The 19,041-nt window shown below is 39.3% G+C and overlaps 1 protein-coding gene across 1 annotated transcript; it reads right to left on the reverse strand.

The window, feature by feature from the left end:
- Positions 1-284: 284 nt before the first annotated feature.
- On the reverse strand, positions 285-18,180 carry CCDC34 (coiled-coil domain containing 34). The gene is made up of 6 exons (XM_051622082.1): positions 17,857-18,180; positions 13,968-14,145; positions 12,544-12,651; positions 3,390-3,548; positions 2,026-2,167; positions 285-778 (listed from the first exon to the last, which is right to left on the reverse strand). The coding sequence occupies exons 1-6, from the start codon at positions 18,066-18,068 to the stop codon at positions 564-566; spliced, it is 1,014 nt and encodes a 337-aa protein (XP_051478042.1). The 5' UTR covers positions 18,069-18,180; the 3' UTR covers positions 285-563.
- Positions 18,181-19,041: the final 861 nt, after the last annotated feature.

Here is a 19,041-nt window from a genome sequence, read left to right on the forward strand (position 1 = left end):
TAGTAGATGCCCACCATAACATTGCCCACCTTCCTTTCCCATTTTAATCGTAACTCACTAGGTCATCATCAGATGGGAGGGAAGGTTGATCTGCTTGAGGGTAGGGAGGCTCTGCAGAGGGACCTGGACAGGCTTGGTCAATGGGCCAAGGCCAATTGCATGAGCTTCTTTAAGGCCAAATGTCAGGTCAACCTGACCTGCACTTCAGCCACAGCAACCCCCAGCTTGGGGGGTTATTTTAGCTACACAGAAGAATTCCTTCAACAACAAAAGAGGACAATAGGAAGAAACAATCTGGTGCTTTTTATTGGCATTGAGGTACACTTCCATTACAATTGGCTACATATTACTTTTTCTTGCTTTTTTTGTCTTCTTTTCTTTTTTTTTTTACTAAAATTCAACATATAAAAAACCACATTAAAAAGCTGAATGATCAGTTCAGTGTAAATATAAAACCTGTTCACAAAAACTTTTTTCAAGAAGCAGTCTGGTTTTGGACACGTAACTATATATAACTTCATATTAATGGCTCATTTCACTCAAGAATAGTTTTGTTTTCTGTACTATAACTGCTTTCTGCACAAGGATCCAATACCAAGGTTGTTCTTGGGCTTATAAATTACTGTACGTGTAGACGCACGTGGCCGATAAGACACAGGTCTCTTACTCTTCTTCATGGTAAGAACATTGTCTTCCTTTGGAGGAGGTGCATGCACAGGTTTCCAAGGAATGGGGTTATAATATGCTGGGACTGGATACAAATTTCCACCAGCATACCCTAAAACATTTAGAAAATACCCATAACTAAAAAGAAATATTGATGCTACAAGCTTTACAATGAAAGTAGTTATAATAATCATCTGGACTAATAAAAACAAGTGTCTTTAGAGAAAGACAGCAGAGGCATATCACATAATTAAATTATTTGAAGTAATAAATCTTCCACTTTTTTTTAACTAGTAACTGTCTCTATTTAAAAAAAAGCAGATCAAATGTTGGGTAACATTCAGAATGCTGAGTCTTTTGTCCACTTAAGAGCTGTAAATGTCTACGAATTTGGCTACTTTGCATTATTTCAAAGCATTTATAACTAAAACTTCCTGTCACCACATACACAAAGCTCACATTTTTCCAACTTTGCTTAACTGTTATTCTTCATTTTTATTGAGGAGAAGAAAAGACACTAATTACCCACATATATATTAATCATCTGCAATTAATGATCTAGGGCCCAAAAAGCAATCTCAGAAAACCTAAAATGCAAGAGAAGGAACATGTTGCCCTATCAGTCATTTTTCAGTGCACACAATCAAAGTCTGCAATACATTCCAGTGCATGAACAAGACTGAGTAGAGAAATATTTTTCAAAAACCACTTAAACAAGTGACTGCAGCTGTTGGGAAGGAATGAAGGCCCAAAAAACCCACAATGGCAAACTTTATCACCATCTATAAGCAACTGTAAGCAAAAGAGGAGGAACAGAAGCCAGGAAGGTGCACTGCAGGTGCAAAGCTACATTGAAAGGAAACTTTAGATCAGAACACAGGTTGATTCCCATGTCTCCTCTTTCAGACAAGATTTCTGTCAGCCTCTTATTAATCTTTGTGTCTCAAAAAACTACCTCTTTGCTAAGGGGTGTTCAGGTGGTGCACACCTTCTGTAACACAAACAGTAACTGTGCAAGGATGCTGACACACCACTCATTTGCTTCACAGGAAGCAGTGACTGGCTCTAGTGATTCCTATGCCTGATAAGGAAAATGAGATAACAATCAGTTATGGCACAGTATGCCACATTATTCTTTAAAAAAAAAATATCATTTTACTCCCAAGTAACATAAATGCCTACAAAAATGCACAAAAAGGTCTTGGAGTAAAAGCTTCTCTACCCATATGAGGCACTAATTCTCACGTGTCAAAATTAGATACGGGATTAAAATCTTCAACAGGATTAATTTTACCTTAAAAAAATTAGAAAGAAGGAACCACAAACCTAAGTCACCACATATGTAGTGGGAGTACAAACCTGCAGACTTCCAACGTGGGAAGCCATATCCATTTAAAACAGGGCGTGGTTTATTTCTGGCATTATGTAGCCATTGCTTAAAGATCTTCTCCGATTTCTCTTTCTTCTGCTGCTGTTCAGCTTCCCTTTCTTTTTCTTTTTCCTAACAATTTAAAAAATAAAATGAGATTCTTACAGACAGAGCCCTGTACAATACACACAAAATGGTATATAAATCTTTTGCAGATGCCCAGACTGCTGAATGTATTTCAAAGATGTTTTCAAATATAAATACATTTTCCTGAAAACAGAAAAGTGGTGTTTTTTTCCCCTGTAAGTCTTAAAAAAAAAAAAAAAGTAGAAAATCAACCTTCTCATTAACCTAGTGTTTGAGAAAAAGCTCCCAGAAACCTTTTAGAAGACTATATGTAGTACAGAATATTTAAGTGTGTTGTAGTTATATGGTAGATTTTTAAAGACTACAGAATTAAGGTCAAGGCCTAAAAATTGATTATGGTGTCTTAAAAGATAATCCAGGTAAATTGTTACATATATTTGTGACATGCTTATGTGTTCTGCACTTCAAGATTAACTGCTGCAATTACAGGGGGAATATAGAAAAATTCTTCTCACCATGATCCTCCCCCAAATCTAGCTACAACAGTACTACAGTACTCCTATAACATTACATATTCTAGTGAAAAATTATGCTGCAATGTTAATTAAATTAAAATACAAGCAATTAACCTGACAGATAAGATATCTGGTCACAAATTTCATAGTTTTCAGGCATAATTATTACCAATACGTAATATTTCAGAGCAATTTTTTATTATTCCTGCAAGCACAGCCCCAATAGAACACTTGTTCTAGTGAACTAGAGGAGCTCAAAGCCCATAAATTAGGAAGCTTGTAACAAGTAACAGATCTTCTGAAGTTCACTATAAAAATACACAGGGGATTAAGTAATATGAAATAGCATTAAAATTGGAACTCCTAGCATCAGATTGGTACAAATATGCAAAAATGCTTTTATATGATATACGTGAAAGCATAATAATAACAACATAGTAGTGGTGCTGGGAGAAGGATGAACATAATGCTGCCTATTTTCTGTCTGGGTCACCCTGCAATGGACTGTGAGACTTGTATTTCTCTTTTCCTTATGTCATAATTGTAGTGGGTTTGCAAAGACTATTAAAAAAAGGCATTAATACAAATCTTGCTTTTCTGACCATACCTCAATGCACTAACATTGCTACTTTTGAGTATCTCCCTCATGTACAACACTTCCATTTGATAAATTCTAATCAATTTAATCAACCAATTTATTTAAGGTCCAGATTATGTAACCCCAACCAAATAAATTATTAGTTGATTAATACCTTCTCTTTTTTCTTCTTTTCTGCCTCTTCAGCTCTCTTCTTCTTTAACCATTCTTTATACTTCTCTTCAGCCTTTTCTTGCAACTGCATTTTTTCTAGTTCCCTGGTGGCTTTTTCTACCATTTCTTTGCTCAGCTTCTGTTCCCTTTCCCGTCTTTCCTAAACGAAATAGATCAACAACACAGAACAGAAACTTTTCAGTATATTTCAATGACCAGTTCTTTTGAGAAATACAGTTAATTTTATTATTTAATTACAAACAAAATTACCATAACCCTGAAAAAAACCCATAGTGTAAGCTCTTTGAAGACAGGACCTATTCATCACGTGGTTCCAGATAAAACAGCCTTAAACATATCAAGTTGTCATAAAACAAAATAAAAAAATCTACTTTGAGGACTCCTTGTGCTATTATTATGTTTACTACATTGCTTTATTTAACTCAGACATTTTTTAAAACACTTCATACACCTCAGTATTTCTGGGAAAGAAATATATATTGCAATTCCTGGCAACAGTGTGTTAGTTTTACTTTGCAGTGAATCCAGAGCACACTACAGTTCCAAATCGAAGTCAGGCAAACTGCCCTCTTCTAAGAGTCACTGAGATATGCAGATTGTTCAGCACACTTAACCATAATTTGATACAAAAATCAGAAGTTCACATGACAACCCAGTCCATGTTTTGTGGTATTCTCTGGAGTTTTAACATGCTTTAGTTTATTCACGTAGGGACTTCATCTAGCAATCAATCCACACATTTCCTCTCCAAACTGTGAAAGAGAAAATGAGAAAACACATTCTGGGGAAGGCAAGAAGTGGTAACTGAGTGTGAAGTGAAATTGCTACCTGTCTTTTGGGAGATACAATACACAGAGGTGCCATTCACTTCTGTGTCTTCCCAGTGTGTGTGTATCTTACAATACACAACGTTCTGGGGACCATTCTCTAAGCAAACAAGCACATATGAGATGGCCTTTTCTTGATCTGGAGCAGGAAGTATTTTCATTTGAAGACTAACAATAGCTCTCACTTTTCTTTCCTGTAACCTTTAGGAAATGTCTGCGATGCCACTGATTTCAGTACTACTTCTGCTTAGCTCTGAAGAACCTGTACACACATGTAGAGGCAAAAGACTTCAGATCAAACACTTTCCACTTTATAGAAAGGAACTGTTGAATAAAAATGTTGTTGTTTTTTTTTTTAAGAAATCTTCTTATATGTTTCCCTGCATACTTCTCTTGAAGAAAGGAGATGCGTAGTATAGCAGGAACTTATGCTGACTCAGAGTTATTACAGTTGGCAGTATGATGTCAAATGCCTAGAAATACAACTGCAAAGTATAACAAATAAATGGAAAAGAGGACAAACACATTTACAATAGCAGGAATATACTTTCCTTTCTGTTCTACCTCTCACAAGCTCAAAAAGGCAGAAAGCTAGAGCTCTGCCCTGCTGCCCCCATGGGCAGTTATAGATAACGAAGCAGAAGCCATAATACTGGAGCTGGGGACCAGCACAACTCTTGCAGTTCGTTCTAAGCAGGGTATCTGCTGGTTCAATCCTTGTCCTTCATACCAAAATTACCAATAAAGTTGCAACATGAAAGATATATGCTAAAACAGCAAGTTAAAAACATTGCCAAAGAAGGCTTAGAAAGATTTCAAATCTTTTGTTCTTAATCTCCATTGTACATAAAAGTAAGTTACAAGAGTAAGGACCTTTCAAAACTACAGTCTTTAGCTAAGGGTCTTATCATGTGAAAAGCATGAAAATATATTTATGAGAAAACTGAAAAAATGGCCCTTCCATACCTAGGGGAATTGTTCAGTAATGGACAATTATAAGCAGAAAACAGACTAAGAACTTTTCTAGAGACTGTAATTAAAAGGCAGGGAAGCTTCGTAAAATTATGTCTCTCTAATCACCATACTTCAGATTAGTTCAGCTACAACCTAGGCTGACTTCAAGTTAAATTAGGTCCTGTGTAAAAAAGATATGCCATGCACACTTCCATGGAAGCCACAATTATTGCTAAGTTTTACTTCCAGTGAGACATCCTTAAGAAGGGGAGAGTCCCTGCAGAATTGCAGACTTTGCAGCTGCCTAGAAATTATTGTGCAGTCAAATCAGAAATGCTTCCTCTTTCTCTTGTGCACAGAACAGCTTTTAGTTCATAAAGTTGGTGCACACCACATTCCCAGCTGCTTTAATAACCTGCTTCATGTCAAACTCCTGTCACCCTGGCCTACCCAGCTTCCCCAAACCTCATTGCTTTCCCTTATATGAGTCTATCAAAAATGCTGGGAATGTGCATATTAATGTACATGTTCTTCAATCCTCTCTTCACTCTCCTTCCACACATATTCAGGGGGAGAGAAATTATGTAATTTATGCTTGGTATTGTCAGATTGGGTTCTAAAAATTCTCTTTGATCTTGTGTTCAAAACAGACACAATCTCTTCACTAAACCACTGGTAAATTTACAACTGCTTTAAAACACAATTACATGTATTACATAAATTAAGGTATTGATTGTAAACTACCCAATTACTCATTGCAAGAAAGGCTTGCTCTCCTGCCACCCCACCCAAGCACACTATTGAGGAGAAAGGATACAAATCTGGCCTGCAGGTTCACTGCTCTGGGCTGTGATCCTATCAAGCCTCCAAGCCTAATGAAGCCTGAGCTAGGTCAGCACTTGGAAATCCCCCACCCAAAACAAATCCAGCCACCCCACAAGGCAGTGAGGGTGACTCAGTAGGCAGCATGTGCCTCACTGAGTCAGTACCAAACCAAAGTCTCATCAGCAAAACTACTAACTTTTCCAGAAAAATCAGACTTATGCACATGTCGAGAATTGTCAAAGGAATTTAAAATTCAAAGCATTTTCCTTCCCTCCTGACAGGAAGTAGAAATAGTTTTTCAGGCAGAAAAAAGACCAATTACCATTGAAATAGAGACACTATATCCAACTGGAAGAAAATTAGTAAAATAGATATTTCTCTACTTTCACATCAATGATTAAATGAGAGGTTGGAAAGGGTAAAGTGCAGAGCTGCTTTCTGTTCTGTATTTTCTATGAGGAGTGTCACTGAGTAGAAAACTTTCCAGATATTAATGTTGTGGATTTTATTTTTATGGTACTTCTCACAGCAATCCTTCCCATTTTCTGGTCTGTAAAATGTGACAACAGTTTTCTTTTCATAGGTAACTGATGGATCTATTTTGCAGCTGTTTGCTTTGACATCTTAGCTACAACATTCTAGCATCATTTTGACTGATGGCAAAACACAGGAAAAGTCATAGGATACAATCACAGAATGGTTTGGGTTGGAAGGGACCTTAAAGATCATCTAGTTCCAACCCCCTGCAGGGGCAGGGACACCTCCCACTAGACTAGGTTGCTCAGAGCCTCATCCAACCTGGCCTTGAAAGCTTCCAGGGATGGAGCTTCCGCAGCTTCCCTAGGCAACCTGTTCCAATGTCTCATCACCCTCACTGAAGCATTTCCTCCTAATGTCTAACCTGAATCTCCTCTCTCTCTTCCAGTTCTGATCCATTACCTCTCGTCCTCTCACCACACTGCAAACATCAGAACATCCATCCAAATTTCCTCATGTATCCTCATAATAATCCTAAACGTCAATCATATTTAGCAGCCTCAGAACTGTGGGTTGTTCAGCCAACTGTTATTATCTTTTCAATTTAGCCCTATTACACAGCTCAGTCACCAAGCCTAGCCCACAGAAACACTTCTTTAATGTCTCCAGAACTGGCATGTGAAAAGACCAAGAAGCTAGAAAGGAGGTCAGAGAAACAACATTGAGCTGCAGTTGTCTACTAATCTACTGACAGGCAGGTTTACAGTGATTAATTGCTCAAGTTCTCACAAAGTCAATGCAGCCTAGTAAGTGGAGAGTTGTAAGATGGTTACATACATGGATCTTTCTCAAACTGTTTTATTTCACATGTGTACTAAATATTTGTGACAAAGCAGGAAGTCTCAGTGTACTTGGTCCCTGAACACTCTCAGGATCTTCAGAAGAATGCAGACCCCACAAATGCCCCTGAAAGACACAAACACTTATATTTTCATAACCTCCCAACCTGAATTCCTCCTCCACAAGTCTATGGAAAACTAACCATGAGAAGTGAGGTAATTCTGCTCACAGAAATCTAAAGGTAAGTTTGGACACAATTAAGATTCAGGTGTGACCTCTGGGACTGGCTGTGCACAACCTCACAGACAAGTTTTGTGCAAGGACACATCATGCCATGCTTAAAAGAAAAAAAAAAGAGTACTCCAGGTCTAGATACTGAAAGCCCCGCAATATGCAGGAAAAAAAAAAACAACCAACAACCCTTAAGAAATTAAGACCAGAGTTACAAAAAAAGTTTAGATACGTAAAGACAGACTTCGGCACCTAAACAGAAATTTTAAATTCTTAAATGGTGTTGGTTCTCAGGGTCAGAAGTCATTTATGCTAGATATTTAGGCTTCCCTCACAAACACATCCTTGAAAGGGTGCAGGCTTGAAAGAGCTGAACATCTCAGCACCCCTTTCAAGTCTAAACTGTCAGCAAAAACCAGAGCACATCAGGCTCTATGTAAAATGTAGCAGCAACCACAGCTTTGACTCAGAACAACAGTTCAGCTGTTAGAACATTAACCTAGGACAGGGAAGATGTCATTACCTCTCTGCCTAAAGGGATTCAAACTAACGTGTCCCACTGTGGGGAGAAAACTCCATCTACCAGGCTGCAGGCTGGGATGACTGGATTCTCCACCCCTGTTGAAGAGGTACCACTCCTCACTAAATAATTAACAAGTCATTGGATGAAAGAAAGAGCATGAGTAAGCATGACTTTTTAACTTGAAAGTCATGCTCCAGCTGCTGAACAATCTGTCTTCAGTACTAGGAACAGTGAGATAAATACAAATTAAACAGTCTTTGGAGTAAGAGTTGGAATCAAAGTCTTTCTTCTGGGAGGAAACACACAGCACCCCAAGAAAGGGAAGGGTGCTGCAAAAACAGTCATTCATGATTTTATAATGTGTTGGTTCTAGGCTTTCATATTTCTTACTACTTTTTCCTTCTAATAAAGACCATCAGACAACAGTAAAGTAAGTTAGAAGAACAAAATTTTCAATGAAGAAGCATCAAAAGAATTTTCCCATCAGGGACCTGTTTTTCCATTAAAATTTTATTTTTCAGTAGGTAATAGGGACTCACTAAAAGAAAAAAAAAACAACAGGAAAAAGCTGAACAACAAAGTTCTATGATTAATGTCTGCTTTGCTCATATTTACTTTTAAGAAAAAGTGATGCCTTATTCTCTATTGAACAGTGCTGAACGTATTTGAAAGGCTACAGTCAAATTAACATGGGTATTAGAATAATTAGTTTTTCCAACGTAAAATGTGTAACTTCACTGCTTGTGCTCCTACAACTTTGTTAGTTGTAATATCATACACTAAAATAGCATAAAAGTATTACATGCAAGTTAAAGACTAAAGACAGGGATGTTAACATGAGTTTTAGAATGAGTTATTTTGGGATGCAAGCATTCTGCTTTTGAGATTGCAGTTATTGTTGTAAACACACATATTACATATATGTACTAGTTTTGGCTAGGATGGAGTTAATTTTCTTCATAATGGCTCCTGTGGTGCTATGTTTTGGACTTGTGACCAAAACATGGTGGATAACACAATAGTGGTTCAATTATTGCTGAGCAGCACTTGCAGAGCTTGAAGGCTTTTTCTGTTCCTCACCCTGGAGTACTATGCCACAATACATGACACACTTACAGGTCAATTTCACCTCTTAACAGCTTTACTCTCCCAGATGTTAACAGATTTACCCACTTGTGGTTAGTGTAACTTTAAAAGTAAAAACAAAAAGAAGAATTCACAAGCATTAATCCTAACCTGAAGAAACTGACAGCGGTTGAGTTTTCAACACCTATTTAAGATTTAGTTCTGTGATGAGATGGGCATCGAGGTCATCACCTCCCTTCTTTTTAAACTTCACTCTTCAGTTCTGAGTTGCCTGCACAAAGCACAGAGCTCCTTCCCAAACTGGAATCTAAATACAGCAATTAGCAACCAGGCAAAGTTTTTAACACACCAGAAGGATTAAGACAGATTCTAATGGCTTTGCTGAGCCACGTTCAGTTCTGCATACTGCTCATATCAAGGCTACTTTAATACTGAAAACACAATTAACACCAAGTTGGCTGGCTCAGCATTTATAATCATGCACTCCTCAATTTTATCAATAAATCAAATTAACAGTAACTCCGAAATAAAAGGTTTAGTTACATAAAAAAATCATGTTGCATTCCAGTAAGTTTTCTTCTGGAATCAAAAGCATGTTTGGAGATATTTTAGAGCTAAAATACTTTGATTAATATTATTGTGACTTGTTAAAAATAGAGCTCTATTACATCTAAAACGAAACAAGTCAAATAGAAAATTTACTGTTTGCTCACAAATGACTCAACTTTAGGAGAGAAAGCAAGACTACTTTTGTCCAGCAGAGATCTAGTATCTTACCAAAAATTGTAAAAGCATTAGTAGAACCAAAATAGTGCCTGACAGTTAATTTTATTATGCTTTTAACTCCTAATGAGCTTGAAAATTTTTCCATATTTGCATGAACACATTTCACAGCTTAAAATGTTCTTTGATAGCTCATATTTCAATATATTACTTTTAGTTAACTTACAACCTATACAATCACAAAGACTATTCACATGAAAGAATAGTCCATTATTATTATTTTATTTTCAAAAGTAGTTTATGCCAAATGATTGGAAGCATAGCAAAAATTCACACCATATAGTTTTAAATATATTCTAAACAATAAAAATTTAAACTGCCAGGGAACAAAACTAGTGCTCAAGCTTTGCTGCCTAACCTGACCCTAACAGGGCTATATTTTAACAGAGCATCACAACTGGCATTGTCATGCAACAAAATGCATGGCAGAGAATTTTTATGCTCTTACAAACATTTACTGCCAACATAAACGTATCTCACAATCACAGTAAGAAGATGCAGCGTCTCCTGGTGAGGGAAGCTCAAGATGAAGGAAAGTTTCATGCTCACTCAACCATCCCCTACTTCCTTCAGTATTCCCCAATGGGAAAGGAGACAGACTTGGGATCATGACCATCCCCAAAAGTACTGTGTCCTCTCAAGTACAGCATTTTCTGCAGTCTACACACAGAGGCTCAGAATCAGCACCAGATATGAAGAAGGTTGCTTAATGCATATTTTAGTGAATACTGTGAGTTTTGCCTCAAGGAGCACCTTTACATCCTCCTAAGAAGAAATGAAGTGAGCTTTCCCAAATATGAGATGTGTTCATGCTCCCTAAGAAAATCACAGCAACTGTCAGTGCACATGAATCTAATGTTTAACTTCACGTCAAATCTTCACACAATTTTAAACACCTTCTTAGCCACTGAATTGACATATTTGTCCTTCAGTCTGTGTACTGATCCACACATGTTCTTGTGGAAATTTGAAGGTCCATGCAATACAAATGTTAATACCCTACAGACAGCTAAGCTTTTAAGTTTAGTGTGTTCTTGATTTGAGTGTGGTTTACAGAAAAGACTAGCCAGTGAATCATCAGATTTAAATGAAAATCAGATTACTTTTGGTAAAAGCTTGGGACATGGCCTAAGGATGACCTTATCCTTCCAAAATACAATATGATAAAGTCCAGACACAAATATGGTTTTTTCCTCATCATCTGTGCTGATGTGATTACCATAAAAAAGACCCCTATTCCCATTGTCATGAGAAAAGAAGTTAATCAGTAAATCCACACAGATCTTTGGAAGACCCAAATAGGTTGAAGTTTATAGAAGTTGAAGTGGGGGGGGGGCTGGGAGTAGGGGAGGAGGAAGGAGGGAAAATGAGAACTTTCACTGTTTTGAACTGTGAACAAATTTTAACATGCAGCCCAAACTCTTTCAAGCCAATGAATAGTTACAGACATCTATAACTTCATTTGCATTCTAAAAGAGGAAAATGGTATTGTTTGTGTTGAATAATGAATCTTCTACTTTCTGCTGTATACTTTAATAAGAAAGGTCCCTTTCTACATCATAACAAATGCTGAGAGCAGGACTGGTTTGGAGGCAAGTTTATGCCAATCATCCAGTCAGCGTTGAGTCTAAGAGTAATTAGGTTAGATTCAAACACAGGTTATTCTAGTGGGTCTAGACTGAATTTGAAGGAGTTCTGAAATGGTGAAGACAAATATATGAAGTCTGGACATCTAGTCCAGCTAGTGCCATTGTGATATTTTAAATGAATTTTCATCTCCTTTTATTCAGAACTGGAAGTACAGAACTGTAAGCAACTGGTATTTCTACAGACCGCAAGACAATTAATGCATATGCCCACAAACTATTCAGGGCTGAACGAGCCCAAGCCCCCCAAACATTCCTATTTTTGCCACCCAAAACACATGCTTGCTTTGTGTCACAGGGAGCATACTGTGCAGTGCTCCATGGAGGTCAGGATCCTGGCTGCTTCTAACCCTGGACTCAGGCATCCCTCTCAAGAGAGCTTAAAAAAAAATTTTATCCCACTCATAAATTACTTTCTGGATGAAGGAATTCCCAGTTGCTAACTGTGGTCTACTGAGAATTTCCTGAATCTAGCCTCACACCTCAATTATCCCTCTAAATTCTACCATACTATTTGCCTGTCCACAGTGCTACTCAACTAAAACCTTCTTCTGGCTCTACTTGGTGTACAAGACATTGCAGACAGTTAAGATGTACACTTTACCCAAAATGTTTGGGCAATGGATCTAGGCAGTCAGAAAAAGGAGGATATACTGAAGACCAAAACTCTAGTTATAATTAGCAGAAGGTTACTGCACAAGACATAGGTCAATTGTTACTTATCTGACTACTCAGAAAACAAATCTCTTTATACCTTACAGAAAAAAGTCAGTCTTGGAAAAATGTTTAATTGTGTTGGTGTGGTTTTATAATTTTCAGTTAAAACAGCCATTCATTCAGCAAACTAAAAACACTGTTGTCCCAAACATTTTAAGTATGTTTTACATATGTTTACTTAAGCATGATATGTGCTAGAAGATTTGTAGTGAAGGCAATATTTACCTCTTCTCTTTTTTTTTGGACCCATTCCTTGTGCTTCTCTTCAGCTATCCTTTTCCTCCTTTCACATTCTTGCTTTTGTTTTATCTTCTCAAGCTGTATATTCATTTCCTAATGTAAGAAAGAGTACATATCTTGACTTGTGGTGACCACCTACACCAGCACACTCAGCACTGAACAGTGCTGCAGTTCAAACAATGTAAGCATTACATTCTGAAATTCTTCCTTTGTTAAGATTTTGGAAGATATGGATGACACTCAACACAAATATTATTAAATACAATCAATAGAAATACATACTTTTTAGAACATGAACTGGAAATATGTATTTTAAATAGGCTTTGGAAACAACTAAATGTAACAAATCACTCAAATTATTTAAATGCCCTTTCAGTCAGTAGAATCTTAATTTGCAGCAGTACTTTTCTACAATACATACAATTTTCTGCTCTGCATTCAGAAAGGCATTGATAGCTAAGTGAAATGTTACCTGTGATGTTCAGAACCTGAATAACAGGAACCTTAGGGTTTAATCCAAAAGTTAAAGCCAAAATTATTGCAGATTTTAGCAAACTTTGAAGCAGAACCTTTATTTGTAAGATAAGAAATCCTGAAATTATTTACTGTATGTCCTATAAAGATAAAATAATTTCACTTTACAGAGATGAATCACAAAATCCCCAAGTGAATCACAAAAAGGTTAGGACATCGCTCAAGGTCAAATAGTAAATCAGTAACTAAAGTGAGAAACTATCTAACTTGGATGTGATTGTTCTAACCACTACTCAATACCTGCAATTTGATGTTAAACAACAGTATCATTTAATCAACTGCAACTACAAACATATTAATCAAGAAAAGATAAGAGTGTGCTCATTGAATTCTGCCCCAGTCCAAATATTCCAGAAGTGTTCATTGCAAGGGGGTAAAAGATGGAAGGAGGGGAAAAAAATGCTGGGACAAGGAAATCTATGCTGGGAAAGGACACCAAACAGTTGTATAATTACACACCAAGTGGGTAACAAAACTGTGCCTCATATCTAAACAAGTAGCTTGGCATGCTTACACCCAGCACACGCCCTGTCATGTTTTACTATCTGCATGCAGTCATATGTAGCCATGATGGGAATCAGGGTACCAATTATATAAATATGTTTTAATCCTTTAAACTCTAACCATTAACTGACAGTTGGATAAGCAGAATATTATACAGCACCACTTCAATAAATCATAACATTTAACAAAAAGAATGAGTGTAGCATGAATCACGTCAGCACTGTCAAACACAAACACCATGGAGGCCCAAGACACTGAAAGATAATGGACAAAATGACTGGTTCCACAATCAAAATTTAAAAATAAGTCCAGTATTTTGGTTCTTGTTATCTTGCCTGGTACTTCACATAAAAGTATTAAGATGCATTCACCTCTTGAGCTTTAGCTTGTGAGCGGGCACGTAGTTCCTTCTCTTTGCCAATGAACCATTCTTCCCATGGTGACAGATTATCCTTCAAGGGTGACTCTTTTTTTTCTTCCCATGGTGACAGATTATCTTCTAAGGGTGACTCTCTTTTTTCTCCTGATATTTCAGAGTCTTCAGCTCTCCTGAATAAAAAAATAATAATAAAAAAAAAAGTAAAAGCATGTTAACTGGAATGTAGTTGCTTGAATGGCTAAGCAGTGCTACTGCCTTGAAAATGACATGTATGGCAGGTTGTGACAACAATGCCATTATTCTTCTACTAGCTTAGCCATCTTCAAGATGGATAAATAGCACAAGCACTGTACCTCTGACTGCTCCCCTTATGTTCTACGCACTAAATTCTAGCTCCTTAGTGATTTTCTGCCCCCTTTTCCAAACTGTGGAACAGATTCAAGCATTACCTTTTATGAACTAAACAAAATCTAACACCAAAACATCAAAGTGTCACCTTCCTTCTCCCATATGGAGACCAAGGGAAATCAGAGATTTAACATTAACATCCTGTCCTTGGTCAGAGAGACTCCATGGATCAAGTGGCCTCTAGTATAAGCAAAGGACAAGCGAGAATATTTGTTCTTCTTTCAAGCCCTGTGGAACTGGATTCATTATATCAAAAAGCACTAAGGATTACTCACTTTAATAGGTATTTTTCCACCCTAAAAAGCCTTCACAGGAAACACACTTAAGAAATACAGCTTGCATACAATACCTGATGATATTATACAAGGTTCTATTAGACCTTTAATAGGATACCTTGCATAACTCACTCATAACTTCTTTACTCATTAATAATGCAGCAATCCTAGCCCCAGGCCAGATATATCTTTTATAATATTCTATACCTGCAATACTTCATAAGTAAGACAGCATATTAGGCTCTAAGTCAATGAAAATTAAAAACATGCCAATAGATTTCTTTATAGGGTTTCTTCTGTCTTCTACAGAATTTTTTCTTAACAGCAAAGCAGTGAAACTGAACTTCACTTTAGTGTTTTATATGGACACATGGGCTCTGGAAACCTCTACCTACATACTTCACTACAGTAATTCTGTTTGCTGAATTTAAGCTACAGAAGAGCCATCTGAACAAGTGTATTATGTCAATGCTCCTGAAGTAAGTCTTTTAAGATATTTGGTTTCTATCAATGTAGAAGTATTGCACATACTCAGGGAACAGCAGTACAGTATTTTACATCTCAGTCAAACCAGGACAAACATTTCTGTGGTACAAAGTATCTGGAGACAATGTCAGTGCTAAGGAGTTTTGTCCTATTCTTCTTCTCCATTGCTGTCACCCACACGTGCGCGCCAACGTGACCATGCTGTGACATGCTATGGGGAACTGATTCACCTGAAACTAACCAGAAACCACTGATTTTCCTGAATCAGCCCCCCACCCTCTTTATAGCATGCTGCCACAGAGATGTGGCACACCAGAACTGCTAGAACACCCTGACACACCAAGAGCACCTGCACAGCAGCAGCACAGGCCCAGCCCTCCCAAGCTGTCCAACACATTCTGCAGAATCCTGGGGCTTTTATGCCACAGCCCAAAAACTTAATAAAGAGAGCTTTTAAACAGGTACATATAATAAGGGATGCCACTGAGGTATGCATAGTAACACATTTTGTTAGAAAAGAACTCTCTGAAAGTTCATTAAAGATAAGGATAGAAGTATTATGTATTCAAATTCAGGAAACCAACACAGCTTTGTCCAGACTTGACATTTTGGGCAGGGATACTTCCTCCACACATTCTTTTGCTGTGCTCGATTTGCATTATGGCACTTTGTACTAGAACAATGCTGACATGTTAGGCTAACCTGAGAAAAAGTATTGTAGAAGGAATGAATTAAGAAAAACATTATTTACTAGGTGTTTTCCTTTATCTGTAATTTTAAAGTTCAAGCTGTTAACTTCTCAAAAAATAATTCACAGCAATAAATTAAAAACTTATTGTCTGCAAGTAAGAACATAAAACGAGGGTTAAACAGAGGAAAACACAAGCTGAATATGAAGAACTGTCAGGAGAAACATTTCTCCTCTTCTGCAGTCCTGTTTACAGCTCTCAGACTGCACCAGAGCACAGTCCTCCTCAGTGTGCATCCCAGCCACCGGTCAGACTCTCCCTGGCACAATGATTATGTATTTTAGCCACAATGAGCTTGAATTTCATGGGATCACTTTCTGAAATGTTAGCATGTTCACAGCTCTGGCCTTCCTCAAAATAATTAAAATAACAGACTTCTCAAAGTACCACGTTCTCAAGAGCACATTTGTATTTAAATAACTATCTTAAATTAAATTACTTACATTTGGCATTAGAACTAAGTCTGATTAATAGAAAACACTGTGATTATCATTTACCATATATATTCACTTAAGTCATGCCATCAAACATAACACTGATCTATAATGAAAGTATGAAAATGCCTCACACCATTTCACAAAGCCTTGTTTTCAGCCTCTCTCTTTTGCAAATACTGTTTTTCCCACGTTAAATGCCTGCCTCTGGCTAATTTTTGTGCAGTTTTAAGAGGACAACAACAACAAAAAGACTCTTTGAGAGAGTGTGTGCATATTGGGGGGGGAGTGGCTGTGTAAGAAGAAGTGTTTTTTGTTATTATACCTTCGAGATCTTGGCACCCCTACACGGAAGCTGCTATATGAACACTTATTATAAGACAGCAGCAGTATTATTCAGACACAGTGTCTGGATGAGTGAAGTATATATTGTGCCCACAGAGTTTAATGAGGCTGTTCCAATTCAGGCCCTAGCAGCTGCACCCTACCATTGCCAGGGAAGACTACAGCAACAGGCCCAAAAATTGAGAGCTGTTTCAAGTAGCATCTCAAGCTGCAAAGACACCTAGTAGTTTCAATTTAGTGCTACAGAACTTCAAGGTACATCAACAAAATTGGTTACTGGGAAGGAGTAAAAGGAAATGTTAACAGAAAACTTTAAGCAAGAGGGATTATAAACGGGCTAATACCCTTTTCAGTCTGAAGCTTCTGTTTCTGACTACATCCAAACACTTGTCCTGGGCTTTCAGAACTTATTCCAAGAAAAGTTTGGTGTGGACCATCCTCCTTCAGTCCAGCTGGGAGATGTGCTCTCCACACGAGGTGGAGAACCCTGCTGGAAGCCAGCAGTCCCCTGAAGCTCAGCTGTCCTTCCCTTTCCCCACTGGCACTTTCAGCTCAGTTCAGTCTTGCCAGTTACATCCACCACCAGCTACTGCACAGACCTGTGAAGTTTCCATCACTAAGGCTGTATTCCAGGCACTCCCTGCTTTTCTGCCTTCTATTTTAAAGGGAGGTATATGGATTATTTATTCTCCTGTCAAGCAGAGGAGATCCCAAGGGAAAGAAGACCTATTAAGTTTGCATGTAATTAAAAGGGAATGAAATCAGGCCACGGGAACAAGAACTGTGCAATGGATACACATAGAAGTGACGCTGCATGTAGCTATATACACCAGGCACAACAGCCCGATAAGTCTCTAAAGACATTTAAAAGGATGGCGGGAAGAAATGCACCTTTTTAACGTGCAGAGACCCTGAGGCTCAGGTCAACAGCCTAGAGGCGTTTTACAAACGCATGAGAACACTTCACCGCCCATAGAAAAGACCGTGGCTTCCCAAGACACCATAAAAAGGGAATGAGCTCCCTGAAGCACCTATCTGTGCAAACAAATCCGTAGTTACGTGGGATAATCCTTCGCCCCCGACGAAGGCCTCAAGCGGGGGGAGGCGAGTGGGGGAGCCCGGCTCCTCACGCAGGGCCGGCCCCCAGCTCTCTGCCCCAACCCGGGCCTAGACGCAGGGGTTACCTATCGCCCGGCGGGCTCCGGGAGGCCACCCGCTCCTCCTCCTCCTCCTCCGCCTTCTCCTTCTCCTCGCCGCTCGGGGAGCTGGGGGGGAGCGGGGAGCAGCCGGAGAGACTGAGGGGCTCCTCGCCCTCGGAGCTGGCGGAGGACGGCGGGGTTGGGCGGGCGGCCTTCCTCCTCCTCCTCCTGCCGCCGGTCTGGGCGCCGCTGCTCATGCCGGCGGTTACCGGCCGTTACGGGCCGTTACGGACCGTTACGGGCCGTTACCGGCCGCCTCGCGCCCGGCGGGCCGGGCCCCGCAGCCTCCACGGAAGAGCCCGCGCTCCCGGCGGCCCCCGCGGCTCCCCCCTCCCCCCCCCGTCGCCATGGCAACCGGGACGCGGCCCCGCCCTCCCGCCTGCGGCCGAGGGAGGAGCGGGCCCGGCCCGCGCGGCCTGCGGTCATTCCCGGGAACACGCGGCTCGGAACCGGGCCCCGCTGGCTCTGTGTTGTCCGCAGCACGTCCTGTCCCTGAACGGGGGAGCAGCGCTGGCCCCGGGAGAGCAGCAGGCCCTGCAACAGCCGGCCTGGCCACCTGCCCTGATCTCTGACGCTCTCCTACGCTACTTGATACGAACTCTTTACATCTGTTCTACCTAATTAAATCACAATTTTACATCAGCTATGCAGCTAATCGATATTTTTTATGTTAAAATAACTCTAGCCACTTGCAGTAAATCAAAGGTTCTAGTATTACTCTCTCCAGCTTCTAACAGGCAACAAGTAACACCTGTTAAAATAATTTAAGCTTACGATTTGGGCACTGGAAACAGCAGAACATCCATAGAACCTAAATTTCATGCCACGGGAAGTTACACCAACAAGCAAATTTGAAATTGGACCGAATTCTGAGCATACAAGGTGCAGAGTGCAGTGCCTCAGCTTTGCTAAACACAAACCATCTCTGGTTCTACGTGAACGTCTGTGGACGTGCTGCAGCCACCCAAGGGGCAGAAGAAGTTGTTTTTCCTTCCTGGCTTAAATAAGCACTGTGAGCAAAGCTTCACGTCATGGCAGGCATGGAAATGTCAAGTATTTCAACAGGGTGCAGGACAAAGTAGTTTCAGAACATCTCAGGAAGGTTTGAAAACCTTCCCCGACCTTAAAAGTCCATTTCATAGTGAGAACTGGCAACAGCCTTAAATGAAC

This window comes from Apus apus, chromosome 5 (assembly GCF_020740795.1).
Source record: "Apus apus isolate bApuApu2 chromosome 5, bApuApu2.pri.cur, whole genome shotgun sequence".
In the NCBI taxonomy this organism is placed as follows: domain Eukaryota; kingdom Metazoa; phylum Chordata; class Aves; order Apodiformes; family Apodidae; genus Apus; species Apus apus.